General features: G+C 42.0%; 1 protein-coding gene across 2 annotated transcripts in view; it reads left to right on the forward strand.

The window, feature by feature from the left end:
* AFF3 (AF4/FMR2 family member 3) overlaps positions 1-13,700 on the forward strand; it is a 323,305-nt gene extending 309,605 nt beyond the window's left edge. For both annotated transcript variants that reach the window (XM_042040545.1, XM_042040553.1), the window contains exons 19-21: positions 1,072-1,121; positions 1,252-1,466; positions 2,850-13,700. In XM_042040545.1, the coding sequence (XP_041896479.1) occupies positions 1,072-1,121; positions 1,252-1,466; positions 2,850-2,971 (387 nt within the window). In that variant the 3' untranslated portion in view covers positions 2,972-13,700. The remainder of the gene's footprint in view (positions 1-1,071; positions 1,122-1,251; positions 1,467-2,849) is intronic.
* The last annotated feature ends 2,010 nt before the right edge of the window (positions 13,701-15,710 follow it).

Raw genomic sequence — 15,710 nt, forward strand, 5'->3', positions numbered from 1 at the left:
CAGGAAGAAAGGGCTGTTCTCCAGCACACAATTACCTGCAGGTATGGCTTCAGGAGAGAGCACAAGGAGGTTACTTTCCTCTGAAGAATCAGACTGGCCATTGCTGAATGTGAGGATGTGGATGGGATGAACTAGAAAAGCTTGGTTTCTTACGACTTCTTTCTCACAGGCCTAGGACTAAATCAGTCACTTGGGAGAGGGGTGGAGTTTTTCCACAGGTCCAATGGTCAGGAACCAGCCACTGAATTCCCTTCAATTCCTGGAGGTTTAACTACTAAAATTATTTTCGCTATCCAGTCTCCATTACTGCTGACACCTGAATTTCTCCTGCTCTGTAAATACAGTGCTTGTACAAGGTAATCTCTCCTCAAGCAATTAAATTCTTTAGCCTAAGCACAGTATACCAGAGAGAGTCTTAATGACTCCAAGTATGCAAGAGATGTCAGTAAATGATCTAATGGCCCCTTCTGGGGATTTCTGGGGAATCCTTCACCTAGGAAAGCCACTGGTCTATGTGGGCAGTCTCTCTGACCTTGTGAATGCTTCCATGTTCAGACCAAGGGGAACAGCTCCACAAGGAGCAATCATGAGGAAGATTTTTGAGCCTGGTGGTTAAAACACCCACTTGAGCTGCAGATCCTGATTCACATCCCTGTGGATGCCAGGCTAGCAGATTTGCAAATTCTTGCAGGTCCTAGGGGAATAACGTTTGTCATTGGGGGCAGGAGAGTGGGAGGAAATCTTTCTCATTTTCTTCATCACAAGAAATTCCAGCCTAAACTTCACAAAGAGTCCTGGCAGCACTTTTTTTTCTGATTTCCGAGGATTTCTGTGAAAAGTTGCCATTTCACCTAATGTTCTCCTAGTCAGCCCCTACGCCAGGGTGTTTAACAGACTGTGTTCTGCAGCACTGCTTCATCATAACACCAAACTAGGCTGAATGGGTTTCTTGCATCATGAGATGCAATTGCATCACTTTCTTTACATTTCTGTACTTTTATACTCTTTAATGTTTTCATTTTGTAGTGTTATATAAATTACATGCATGGTGAATTACTCTTTCCTTTCCAGAATTCATCAAAAGCTGCCCAGAACCCATCTCCTTGGGGTGCCAGTGGAAAGTAAGTTGCACAGAAACTTATATCAGATTGTCAGTCAGAAACCATATATTTTTACCTGTGGTTTGTTCAGATACTCTCATGTTTTTAATCCAAATACCTTTTAAATAATTGTATTAACATCGGTTTCCAGGAGCACAGGAACTCCATCACCTATGTCCCCTAGCCCTTCTCCAGTCAGTTCTGTAGGATCCCAGGGGAGCACAGGAGCCCCTTCCCCATCTCCTATCATCAGCATCCCGCAGCGCATTCATCAGATGGCCGCCAACCATGTCAGCATCACCAACAGCATTCTGCACAGCTATGACTACTGGGAGATGGCTGACAACCTGGCCAAGGAAAACAGAGGTGAGCGAGGCAAGGCAGTGGCCTGTTCTAGAAGACTGACACATGATTTGGATCAGGAAAATAACTATTTTGATACGAAACCCGGCTGCAAAGTAGGACTGCGGAGGTGATTTTTTTCTTCAGTCTGTTCCTAGTCTGTTCCAAAATAGCTCAAAAAGGCAATTTTGATAGCTGTCTTGTTCAGAAGAGTTGAGCCAGGACTTGTGACAGACAGGTCACAGACTTGGCTGTGAGTAGCACTTACTGCCATCTGTGTCATTCTAGAGAAGAAGGTTTGTGGGAAGTAAGACAGCTTCCTGGCCCCAAAGTCATGGAGCTGCATGGGATATGTTTAGCCAGACCACATCAAAAAGCAGGAGCACACCTCCTTTCTCCAGAACGAATGAACAGCCCCTAGCCCTCCCCCCATCCATAGCAGACACAGATTGGAACAAGGTGCCTGCAGCAAACTTCTCTCAGGTGAACTGGTTTCTGTGAGCAAATGCCTCAGCATCTGACTTGATGGTAAAGTATTCCTTGGTTTTCAGGCTAATTTGTGTATTTAAGGCAAGGACATGGGCAAGATGTGAATCAAAATGAGGGCACCTAAATGTAGGTGTGTAGATATGAGTCGGGGGGCTCATCTCCCATTGCAGTTGATGGAGCTTTGTTCAATACAGACAGCGCTTCAGAGTGATGTTCAGTTCACCCTGAAAGGGAGACAGGGATACAATTCACTGAGGTATCCTTACCTACACTGCCACTCCAAAACTCTCCTGTACATCCTGAGTTAGATCTGCCAGTCCAGGCTGTAAGTATCAACTCACTGAGAGCATCTCAAATGGGTGCTACATGCCTCTGAGTAGACAAATGAATTGCCCCTGTCCGTGGCACAGGGGTTGGAACTGTCTGATCTTTAAGGTCCCTTCCAACCCAAACCATTCTGTGATTCTAGGTCCTGACTGGCTAATTAGCCAAATTACTCTTTAGGCTAGGTTGGCCATGTTGTACAGGCCTCTATTTCTCCATCATGGTAGCTTAAATATCTAGCATATCACAAATATATCACTGGACTTTGTGTGTAGACTTTTTGATCTAGTTGTCTTCAATTTCAGAATAAATCTTGCCCAACGTCTGTTTGCTTTATCAAGACTCAATGGAAATTAATGAAAAGCAAAGCTGAAGAACTCACTGCTTTGTTCTTTAAAAAGAAAATTGTTGTGCATCAGCCTGTAACATCATGAACCACAGGGCTTTAAAATTATTCTCACCAGCACTAAACTTTCATTCCCATGGAATGTTCAGCCTGACTCAATTTACAAGAGAATAAAATTTATTAAAGGGTGACAAGTAGCAAATAAAGATTCACTCTTCTGATGCTGAATCTTTTTTTTTTCCCTGCAGACTTTTTTAACGACTTGGACGCATTGATGGGACCTATCACCTTGCACAGCAGTATGGAGCATTTAGTTCAGTACACTCAACAAGGACTTCACTGGGTGCGGAATAGCGCTCACTTGTCATAATGACTGTGTGCCATTCACATGGACAGTATCCCTTTCATGGATAATTCAGTTATTCTGGACACTGTGCTACAGAAATAGTCAGCTACAGCATTGATCCAAACAAAGGTGAACATTTCTTCAATATTGAGCAAAGTTTTTCTGAGTGTAGACATGTATGTGTGTAGAGGTACAATATACAGTGATGTCTCTTCAGAATGAATTGTTCTGTATCACTCTCCAAACATTTTCATGAATACTATAAAGAACTGATCTTAATGCACAAACATACCCTTTCTATTCTTGTACTGAAAAACTCAGAAACCAAAATCTTATGGGTTGATTCAACCAAGTGCAATAAGCACAGATCCTTGTTCAGGAAAGCTCACAATAGATTCTTAACTTTAAGCTTTTACTGAAATCCTGATGACTTCAGCAGAGCTTAAGCACATACACAGGGGCTTTCCTGAACTGGAAGGAATGAGGGCAAATCATAGACATGGAGAATTTTTACTGCGAGCATGGACACATCACAGAAGTTTCCATATTAATGTGCCATCTCCCTGTTACTTCTCCACTGGAGCACAGAGAGGAGTTGAGTAGTCCACATTAAGTTGGAGAAAGCATTCCTTCATGTGCAATAAGTTTCAACAAATTGCATGCATTTCTTTATCTCCTGTCTTTTTAAATAACTTTACCTCTTGTTCAGCTCCTCACCAACAGTGCAACCTACGGTATTGAGCAAAAGGAAGGCCTGAAAACAGATATGCTGGTAGCAAGAACTTAAAAGAGATGGTGGATAATTGCATTCTGTTACTGACGGTAAATAGATAAGGAAAACTATGGCAAACAGTAGTCCACTTAGGAAAGAAAATGTGTTAATTTCAGCTGCACACACAGAGAGACGGATATTTAGAACAGTTGTTGGCTTTGCATGGGAAGGCTTCATTCTGCAGATTTTGACTTTCATATCTTTTTCATCTAGCAGAAGCTTGCAACATTTTCTTCCAGGCTGTAGTGGAGCATTACATGCAATTTCCTTTATCTGGGAAGCTGAGTTTGCTGCTCATCAGGCTAAGAACTGTTTCCTATCATAATCCTCTCGCTCTTTATGCATAATCCTCAACTAGGCTTTAACATTTCTTGATTTATGGGATGTTTTCAATTCCTGTTGACAGGCTGTGTTTTTCATGCCAGAAGAATTAATCCCACAATAATTGGAGTTTAATTTGGGTCAGATGAGGTCAAGGCCAGTTTATATCAACTGTGCTTGCACTCAGTGCATTTTCGTTCATTTTCAGTGGTTTTCACATATTTTGGGGGGGAGTGTCTCTGTATTGGAAATATATTTTTTCTTTGCAATCAGATTTGCTGCCTTTACTCAAATCAGCAGCTCCAGTGACTTTCAGTGGACTGTTCTTGTCCGAGTCATTAGCTGAACCCTTTTACTGTTATTTTCTAATCTAATTTGCTTACATATTAAAAAAATGTGAGTACAAAACACACTTTCATTAGAAGATACAAGTGGAAGTAGCCACTGATACAAATGGTTGATTAATTGGTCCTTGCTGCCTTTTTTTTTCCTCCCCCATTTTTGAAGAGCTGCATTTTGAAGAAAAGATACCAAACAGTGTGGCACAATTTCTTAGTCAAATGTCTTTGGTAGCACAGACTCCATGTACCCCGTGGTAAAGAGTGGGCTTTACTGAGCCCCACATAGCTGCGTTTTTCTGCCGAGGCTGCTCACCATAACTCCAGCTATTGCTCAGACTCAGAGCATTCACTGTGTTCTCTGAAGCAGCTACCAAGGAACTGCTCAGCCCCAAGCCATCCTGGGCCAATATTTATGTGCCCATCGGTGCTCAGATGCTTCCCCCCAAGAGAATCCCTGTGGCTGTGGTCACCTCTTAGCATGGACTCGAGTGTTTCAATGTGGCTGGCTTTAGGAGAGAACACATACTTGCCTTTAAATTACAAAATACATGATCTCTGAGTCCTGCCATCACTCTTAGCCCTGGCTGTCACCCACCCCAGAAGGAACACAATTTGTTTTGTCACAAGTTTGGTGGAGAACTTGATCGGTGCCTTTCTGTTTATCACTTGCCTGATCTCCGGCTGTGGAAGTCTGTCAGGATTTGCTAGACTAATAGCAACGGATTCTGTCGGCTGCTTCAGGGCCACACGCAGGTACTGCGGGATTTCTCCTCAGACCAGGAAAGTGAAACTCCAGCTAGATTAGCTTCTGTTTTCTTTGACGGTGCCTATGATGTTTATCTTCAGATAAGTTTGGGGGGTTGGGAGGCCTTTCTAATATTTAATGTTGATAAATTTTAGAAGTAACATGTATTACTTGCCTTAAATGGAGTTTAGTTTTATTGCACATGTGGCATTTGAGTTTCAAATATGGAACTTTGAAGCATGTTTATTTTACTAAGATTGGGATATTTTTCTTAATCATGATGAACTCTTTATATGGATATATGTCAAGAAACTTCAAAAAAATGCAAGAATTAATGCTGTTCTGTTGTAACATTTCCAAGTACTAAGCATCTCTTGTAGATGATTGTCCTTTCCTGTACATTGTTCTTGTATTGAATTATTTCAGCTAAAATTCCAATTGCTTCCATGGAAGTCTTACTGGTTTTTAGTTTTTGTGCTGGCATCATCTGTGTTGTCTGATGAGCACACTGAGCCTTAATTTCTGGTGGTGCAATGGGATGAACAGATTAGAGGGTTTGGCCTTCTCTCCATAGGGTTTCTTGCAGCTATACTAATTTAGTGAGGTTATTTAGAATACTCTTTTTGTGCAGGCTATTTGCTGTATAGGGTTGCTGCTGATTGGATGACTGAACGTGGCATGGTAACAACAAATACATAATTTCATCATCTTAGGGCCTGCTCTGCAAAAGTGCATGTGACTTCAGGTCTGGTCCAGTTAAGCATAAGCACTACTTTAAGAACCTGAATAGTCTTAGGTATATCACACTCTGTGTCCAAGATGCTCTGTGTGTTTTGGATGGGACCAGAGAAGACTGTCCTTCTTTGCAGTTCCATGAAAGACACTGACATTTTAGTCTCCTGTAAAAGTCTGGGAACGTGCAGGCTTCTTTAGCCATAGCAACGTTCAGGTTCAGTTTTGGAAAAGTAAGAGGTCATTCTATACAAATCCAGAAGGATTATGTCTGGAGGAAGAGGTTTGCTTACAAACAGAAGCTTCTGAATCAGTAAGACTTGATACAGCAATGGAAATGGATTCAAAGGAACCGTGTATTGCAGGTGGACATGACAAATACAGAACAGCCTATAGGATCCTCACAGACAGCAAGATCATACAGAGCCCTTGGCCTTAATCCTTTATAGTATTGCATGGTGGCACAAGTTTCAGGTAGGAACAAAGCATGTGCAGAGGTTCGAGTGTGGTCAAAAGCCAGGTGTAGTCCTTCCTATCACACGGCAGGATACCCAAACCCCTTGTTTGCCTATTTCTTTTGACCAAATAACACAGAGCTCCAAAGGAAGAGATTATAGTGAACAGAAGACCTTAGGTAAAGAAGGTTAAGAGGATCAAGCCCTAAATGTAGATACAAACACGTGTATATACTGTAAATCTAAATAGTAATAGAAGTCACTCAGCATGAAGGATATTACTAGTGCCTACCATTGATCATTAAGTACTCATCACTGAGCAGCCATATCACCTCAGAAGTGCAGTAGCTGTTGTCAAAATAATTTGTGTAACTAATTAATTTATATGAAATGCACCTTTTGGACCGTGCCATAGTATCTCTTTTGTAATACAAATGTTCAACCATTTTTCATGGCTACTGATTCAAATATGAAATGTCAGGATATCTTTTCTTCCCCAGATGAGGACATACACTTAGGCCTGGCTAAGCTGTACTTAGTTTATCTACCCAAGAGACTTTAGTTGTCACCAGCCTTAACACATGTACAGTATATGCTATTCACTGACTTAGTTGTAGGTTTTAATCCAAATGAAATTGGAATTTGCAAAATGACTTGGATTAATGGCATCTGCCTAGATATCCTGCAGATGTGACATTAAATTATTCATGATTTTAAGCAGGAAAGTTTGAATTTTATGTAAATAACAGTGGATGAATTCCTTGATCTTTTTACAAGATGATTTTTTTTAAATGAAAAGATTGTCAAAGCAATAGGTTTTTTAACTCTGCTAAATTTTTGGCAGGTCATGGGTTCATGGTAAAAGCTATATTAAGAGCATCTCCTTCTGCAATATGCCTTGTCTTTACATAATCCTCTTAATACTTAATATGTCAGAAAGAAATGTTTCTTGTTCACAGCGATGGCAACGTTTCCGTCCCCGATTCAGAGAGAATCCTCAAACTAAAGAATAAAATCTCTTGGCACAATAGAAATACAAATAATGCCTGAAGTATACAGACTTGTTAAGGTAACAACAAAAGTTTGTCTGGCACAGACCTAAAATGCTTCTCATTTTGGTATCTTTTTGTTATCATTTACATCACATATTTGACCTCATGTTTCAAACTAAAGAATTAGTCTAGTTTTCATGTCTTTAGAATGCCTGGTTGGTCTGATCAGTATCACAATTGTAATTGTTACATTAGGTTATGTGCTGTGCACCAAGGGCTGGGAAGACATTTAACCATAGATAAATTTGTCAGAATGCATTCAAAAAAGCATTTGGATGATCTTATGTCTTGTATGTCTCAAAAAATATGGAACAATGTCTCTCAGCCACTATTGTTAGCATGAAAATTTAGGTACTTTACTGTCTCTCACAAAGCTGCTGTTTGCCCTCAATCAGGCTGAGACTCCATTTCCAGCATCACTGGTCACCATGCTGTAAATTGCTCTTAAGGTTAATTAACAAACTGGGAAAGTCACTTTAGGTCCTGTTTGTGCTAACCCGACTAAAGCTACATAGAGGAAAAGCACTAAGATTTAGAGCATCCCTTGGTCTTTCAAAAGACTGTGGTTTTCCTCAGTGAGATGGGTGGGATTGAGCTGGGGCTATTTCTTCAGGTAATTCCTTTGCCTCCACTTGCTATATGGCCCTATTGCTCTTGGTAGCCCACAAGTCTGCCTGACTTTCAGGGGTGCTTCCTACTTTGGCAGCCCAAACTACCTTTCAAATGGGGTGCTGGAACATGGAGCAAGTAACCCACAGGTTGCATGAAGGGCCTGGCTTTTGCCCCCCAAACCAGCAGCTCACTTTTGCAATTTGTGTAGCTTGAATGTCTCACACTGCAGCTTGAAGCCCAGCTGCCCTGCTGCCCTCAAAGAATTCCAGAGGGTCCAAGGAAAACAACAGAATTAGGGAAAAAAGGGGATTTCCTCTGTCCCACGGCACTTGGTCATTTTTGGGAGCAAATACAGTGAACAGCGTGAATGATAAGGCACTCAGGTCTCATGTTTCTCATATGTACTAACACAGGGATACTTAACATTTATCTGCCTCATAGGGCTTTCTGAGAATTAATTAATGTTTGCAAATCACTTTGTATCCTCAGAAGGAAAGTTCTGTTGAAGAGCTATGGAAAAAACTGCTAAGTATACTGGATGAATTTCACCCCTGAGTCCAGAGCTACAAGACCCTCAAAATCCTTAAATACCATGTAAGCTCTTGGTGTAAGCACCAGGGTGTATAAAATTAGTGATTAGCACTGAGGGGAGTCACAGCCTAGGTGAAATTGCCATTCCCAGAGTATCTATGACTTTGATCCTGGCAGAGAGCGAGAATCACAACAATACATAATGGGACAAACAGCATAAATTAACAAAGTGCTGCATAGCCATCCTTAGAATTTCAAATCTTTTTATGTCTTTCAATCACTTTGTATTTCTGCAAAAGAAATTTGTACAAAGTATGTTCCTCAAAACAGCCCCAGAAGTGTTCAATAATTTGTTATTCCAAAACCAGCTTCACATAACTTCAAATCAATGGAAATTTTCTTTTAGAATGGTGCATTGCAGAGAACTAGTTGCTTAACAAAAAAAAAAAATTTTAAGTCTTTCATGACAAAATATGTGTCTGCTTTTGATACACATTACCAGTAACCAAATTGGGAAGTCAGAGATACGTTGGAAACACAGTATTCAGGGAGTGACCTTCCCAAATCACACCATTGTTAGCCAGTATCCCCAGGGCAAACTTCCAGCTCTGTTCTGACACATTACCCCTAGAAGTTATCAATAAAGCAGTTCACCAAGTACTGAACACCGGTCAAATCAACAAACTTCTAACTTTTCTAATGTGGTTCATGTTATTCAGTCAACACTAACAAGTCCTTTCTTAGCACTAGTTATCCTTTTCTCCTCCACTTGGCATTCTTACATACGGAATTCTCACCCTGTCAACAGACATGAAAGGAAACATTTCCTGCAGGAACAAGCTAGACATAGATAACATTTATCAAAGGAGAGGCCCTTCTTATTCTTTCTCTCACTTCCATTTTGGAATATATCTCTATTTTAAAAAGCATATTTTCATTTGCAGTTTAGATTTATCATAGAATCATAGAAGGGTTTGGCTTGGAAGGGACCTTGAAGATCATCTAGTTCCAACCCCACTGCCATGGACAGGGACACCTTTCACTAGACCAGGTTGTTCAAAGCCTCATCCAGTCTGGCCTTGAACACTTCCAGGGATGGGGCATCCACAGCTTCTCTGGGCAACCTGTTCCAGTGCCTCACCACACTCACAGTACAGAATCTCTTCCTTGGATCTAATCTAAATTTACCCTCTTTCAGTTGAAAACGGTTGCCTCTTGTCCTGTCACTACAGGCCCTAGTAAGGTCTTTCTCCATCTTTCCTATAAACCCTCTTTTTGTACAAAAAGACCTCAGTAAGCTCTCCCCAGAACCCGCTCTTCTCCAGGGTGAACCCCAGCTCTCTCAGCCTGTCTTAATAGGATAGGTGTCCCATTCCTCTGACCATCTTCATGGCCTCCTCTGAACCTGCTCTAACAGGTCCATGTCTTTCCTGTACTGGGAACCCTAGAGCTGGACACAGCACTGCAGGTGGGGTCTCACAACAGCAGAGTAGAAGGCAGAATCACCTCCCTCGACCAGCTGGTTGTGCTTTTTTTGGCTTTCCGGGCTGTAAGGGCACATTGGTGGCTCATGCCCAGCCTCTCATCCACCAGCACCCCCAGGTCCTTCTCAGTAGGACTGCTCTCAATCAATACATCCTTCATCTGTATTGATACTGGAGCTTGGACAAACACAGGTACAGGACCATGTAATTGACCTTGTTGGGCCTCATGAGGTTCACCTGGGTCCTATCTCTCTCAAGGTCTCACTGGATGTCAAGGTCCCTCTGGAGGTCTTCCTGCAGTTCTAGACATTTTCTTCCTCAAGGCATCTCCCAGCCTGGGCTTGTGACATGCAGGACAAGGTAGAGTTGAAATTGGTCACAGGAAGAAGGTGAAAGGCAGTGCAGAGCTGCTCCAAGCAGTTCAGGATCTTTCTGCTTTCTTCTCATTCCCACCCCACCTGTGGGACTGGCACCCACCTTCTGCCATTATTTCTAGCAAGAGAATTCAGTTCCCTGTTGAGGAAGGACAGTGAGTGCTGATGACTCCATGCGCAGTTTTTGACAGCTCTTCTCCTCTGCAGGGAAAAGCAAATAGGAGGGATCAGTAATCTGGGGACTAAAAGCTCTTAGTGCTGGTGACTCAAACACCTTATGTGAAACAGCAGTGCAGCTGGAGGGGTGCCAGCAGCATCTCCTGGCCCAATGCCTTGGCCTGACTGTGCTACCAACCCGCTTGAGTGAGCTTTGCCACTTCATGGCCCTGCAGTAGAACCAGCAGGAGCTGGTGGTCTCACCTGTACAACGACCTTCTTTGGGCCATGGAGGATACACAATCAGCGTCATAAAAATTCACTGGGGTTAAATAGGAAGAGAACGTGGAATGAGAGAGAAAAAAGGTCCTGATTTAAACTCAGAAGTTGGAAGTCACCTCATCTCATACTGAAGGTCTAAAATTAGCACGAGGAATCACATGCTTGTTTCTCTCCACTGGCTACAAAGGGATGAGCTCAGATACAGAGGTGCTATAAATCCCACCCCAGGTTTATGGTCATACCTGTTGCTGACAGGAATGCCTGATGAAAATTGGTAAATATCTCAGGATGCACTGAGGCAGGATGGGGCTGAGATCATGTTGGGAGGGAGCATATATGCAGGAAAATAGGTATGTGGTAAATACATTTATTTCTCAGATGTTTCAAGCATATGCTTCAGACTTGGACCACCTCTTGACCACTCTCTAATTCACTAGGCCTAAATCCAAAGTAGATCCTTGAGAATTGAATGTGCAGCTTTCTTCTATTAATGATTACTGAAATATCAAGAAAATACATTTTACAGTTTACTAAACACTTGCAGGCACTTTTTCCATATGTTGCCTGGAAGTAGAGCTGGCCTCCTTTAAACAAGGAGAAAGTTTTTCTGTAGATGACAAAAGAGATGAGATTGGCTGTGAGCCTGAATGAGGCCAATATTACTCTTTTTAATGGAAATTCAACAGTATTTTTCAATTCATTATGTGAAAATGGTAATTTTATCCATGATGAACAGCCCATAGGCCATACAGGGACACCTAAAACTTGTGGCCTGTCAGCAGACCAGTAGTCCCGCAGCAGCTCCTAGGGCTGGCTCCCCTTGCTGTTGGTGGAGGCAGAAAGAGCAGTGCTATGTTGGGAGCTCCAGAGCAGCCGGGTCAAGGTGGGCTTGCAGTGCCATTGTCTCTTTCCATGGCAACAGGAGAGGCAGGAGCCAAAGCAGAGGAGCCAGGCCGTGTGAGAACTGCTCTCTGGGCAGCCCAAGGCTAATCCCTGGTTCTCCTGTGCAGGGGCATTGTTCCGTGCTGACCATGGCAGATGGAGACAATAGGCAGAGTAACAAATCATGGCTGCACACACATACTTACTGCTTTTAGCAACTCCCTGCCTTCCTGGGCATATTATTTATGGAAACCTGGACTGCAGTGGTGTCTGTTGACCAGTGCCATGTTGCAGTAGGCATCCTACAGAGACTCTCCGTGGAGTTGCCACCATGCAAAAGTCAAAACCAAACCACACTGTTGGGTGGGTGAGGGAAACAAATGGGTGGGGAAGACAGTTCAGGATGGGAAAAATAACAGGAGGTTTACATTTGTCATTACTTGTCCTGCCAGTTGCAACAGTCACAGGGTTTCCTCCCCATTTCCCATGCCACATGTAGCACCAGTGGCTGAAAAGGCAGTGTGGTATTCCCGGTGTGGGATCAGCTGTTGACTGGCAGTGCAGACAGCACACGACAAGGTACTGGCACACTGCAACTCTTCCCCATTTCCCTTTTCACACAGTGAACTCCTGAGTGAGGTTCCCTGGCCAGGTGAGGTGTGCAGAGACCAGTTTATGACTAGAATTATTTTTGTAACAAACCACAGAGGTTAATTTCCATATTTTGTTTATAGTAACAAATGTCAGTGCATTTTTTGTAAAATTATTCAAGTTAAGATGGCTTTGTTTGCAGCTCATAAAATAACACTCATGTTCCTCTCCGAGGATGTGCTACCCAAGGCCTCCCCCACCCTGCTACAGCAGTTTGTCTTTCCGCTGACCATAATCCCACAATATGTCCCCATACAGCAGGCAATATTGTTTACACAGGTTAATAAATGGAGTATTCTGTACAGTAATTTATGCTGTAAAGTATGTACATATATCACAGTAGCAGTCACAAATGCTTTAAACTGCCTTATTTATTAGATTGGTTAGCATTTCCCCCCCTTGATCCAGAATACTTTAAATTATTTTTATCTTTTCATTAGGTATCTTTTTAGTTGCTGCATTTTGACCCAATTATTGAAAAAAAATGTTTTTACAATAAATAAATATCTAAAATTTAAGTAGAAACAGCAAATTCACTGCCCATCCAACTATTATAGCTCTGATTATGATTACAAATAAATATGGTATACTCTTATCTGTGTATCATAGTATATGCCAGAAATCGTATTCCACTTGTGATCAATATGAACAAGAGCTTTAGTAACTTTCACTTGTTTCATTCTTCCATTGTGAGACAAAAATATAATAAACTACGTACTATAAAATGTCCCCCGCAAGAGCCCTGGTCTTGTTCCTCCCTCAGGCAAAACTCACATTGGCTTCAATGGGAGATTTACCTAAGTACAACATAGGGACATTACAAAAATAAATATATGGCATATAATCAGTACTTGTGCTTTGTAGTCAGTCCTTTCCTCTTTAGTAAGCAACATAGGGTAAATGCTACATCTGTAATGCTCCTCTGTCTCACTCCTTCCCTTCTGCTGTATGAGTAAAAAATTGGGATTTAAAATCAATCATATTTGTTCTATTTGCTCAAGAAAAGTAGAAATATTTTGGGGATCAGTTCCAAGCCAAACTAGAAAATAGAAGAAAATGTTGCTTTTGTTTATTTTCATGTTAAATTATGTTACACAATTAAACAGGATAATGCATACAAAGGCAATGAAATTATCAATGACTTGTTTTACTGTTTGGAGATTTTGCTATGTCCACAGTTCATGTAAAACTCATGTAGCACAGTTTCTGGGATGGTGAAAAATCCTACTGTAATGTAACAGAATGAGCCTTAAGGATTTGTAAGAATAAGCACTTTTATATTAAAAAGCAAATATTAATTCATCAGTAATATTACTTTTTTAATGTGACAATAAACCATGAAATCAACATCCTTCTGTCTCAATTATGCCTCATCTGTCTCTTTCTTAAACCTTTTTCCAAGGGAAGCAATTCCCTGGTTCTGTGTTACGGCTTTTGAATCTCATCACAGTCACCTGTGCTCCTGCCTAAGTGACCTACCCTCATCCACACTTCCTTCGTGGGTGAGCTCATGAAAGCTTCATACAAGGAAGGAGGAAAGGCTCTTTCATTACAGCAGATCTCATTAGCAGGACACCAGTTTAAACTGGGGTGTCTGGCACAACCAAAGATGTCAAAAGAGGCAGCTCTCTAGGAAAAAGGAGAGCAGTCGCTGCTACATTTTGGTGAGGCACTGGATGAGCACATCACCAATCCAAGCTTTTCTTTATGCAGATGTAGGAAACAAGCCCCTGTACTTAAGACCAGTAATGTCTGTTAAGTAGTGCCAAAGCCAGCCATGATTTCAGCAGTTGCAGAGCAGCAGTTCACAATTTACAGCCACTATTATAATAAAGCCACAAGAAATACAAGTCACTCTCCACCCTGCCTTCCACTGTCCTCACACACACGCACAATGTTTACCAGCTACTTCCCAATTCCTATGGCTTCTTCCCACATAGGATTGCCATCTCGTCGGAGTATTTATTCCATACTTAGGCCAAAACCTAAATGCTGCTGTTTTAACATGGCCATTTTCCAAGTGGTGGAGTCTTGTGGTTCTTCTCTGCTCTATCAATACCTGTGGAGTCACGGCCTGGACATTTTCCTATTTCTTACTGGGGAAGATATATTTTTCCAAGCAGCATCTGACAGCCAGGGCAGGTACTGGCTGAACATCTCAGATGCAGCACAGAAAAAATGACCAAACAATATTCTGCACTTTGGTGAGTCACCACCATACACAACCTGTGCATTCAATGGACTTTAACCATCACAAGCTGAAGCACATAAATGGAGAGCTTCAGCTACTGAGGGTGGAGAATGGATTTCAGGAAGTGAATATGACTCATGATGGGCTGACACACGGCATTGCTGCTCCTGATCACTGCTGGGAGACTGCTGTTGGGACAGGAAAACAGGCAAAGAATGGTCTCCCCAGGTTCTGCCTGCAGCATCGAAGGATGGGAGACCACTTCCCAGGCACGGCCTGCAGCAACTGAGGATCTGAAGAACCACGCACAGAGGGACAGTTCCACGTAGCTGCGTTTCCAAGCCCACCAAGGCTCAGAGTGAGCCCACTGCTATCTCCCACACCAATGCTGGTTCAGTCTGACACACCAGACACAGGTTCAGTACCGTCTGCCAGTTAATGGAGCTCTTTGTTTTAGCACTGCATCTCCCTCTGAACACCTCAGTGCTTGGCTGGTAGTCCTGCAAAATATTCATGCAGAATTTTACTTCCTGACTTGTTCTTCTTAAACTTCCTCTTCTCAGTGTAATTCAAGGTCAGGAAAGAAATTAGGCACCACTGAGCTAAAGACCTGGAGGGCCCATTACAATGATCTAGTCTTACTTCCCAGGAAAACACAGGCCATAACATTTAATCAAGGGACTTCTTTATGAAAGGCTAATAACTTGATGAAGAGAAGCCTAACCTTTTATTAAGGCACCCAATCTTGATTTAAAGACACAAAGCAATGAAGAATTTTCCACAGCTCTTTGACTCCTGTTTGCTAAAAATTCTGCCCCAGTGCTTCATTTGGAATGGTATCAAAGCCAACTGCAAAGTCATACAGAAAATAAAAAAAGAAAACTCAAAACCTGGAAATGGGATATGTGTTCTGAAAGGGGAAAAAATGGGGGAAACCTTGCATTTTAGGGGGGTTTCTGCTCCTATTTTAAGGAAAGTATGCATAGACAGTAGTATTTGCTATTCTGAAATAAAACAGTCTGTGATCTTGTTCACTGAACATGCAAGCCCACAAGACAAAACACAAAAGGAAACATTGCAATAAGTCCTGCAAATAGTCTGTGATCTTGTTCACTGAACAGGCAAGCCCACAAGACAAAACACAAAAGGAAACATTGCAGTAAGTCCTGCTGAAATGCAGGC

The sequence above is a fragment of the Corvus kubaryi genome, unplaced genomic scaffold (genome assembly GCF_017639235.1).
Source record: "Corvus kubaryi isolate FWS band 111438036 unplaced genomic scaffold, C.kubaryi_AGA036_p1.0 133, whole genome shotgun sequence".
Taxonomy (NCBI): Eukaryota; Metazoa; Chordata; class Aves; order Passeriformes; family Corvidae; genus Corvus; species Corvus kubaryi.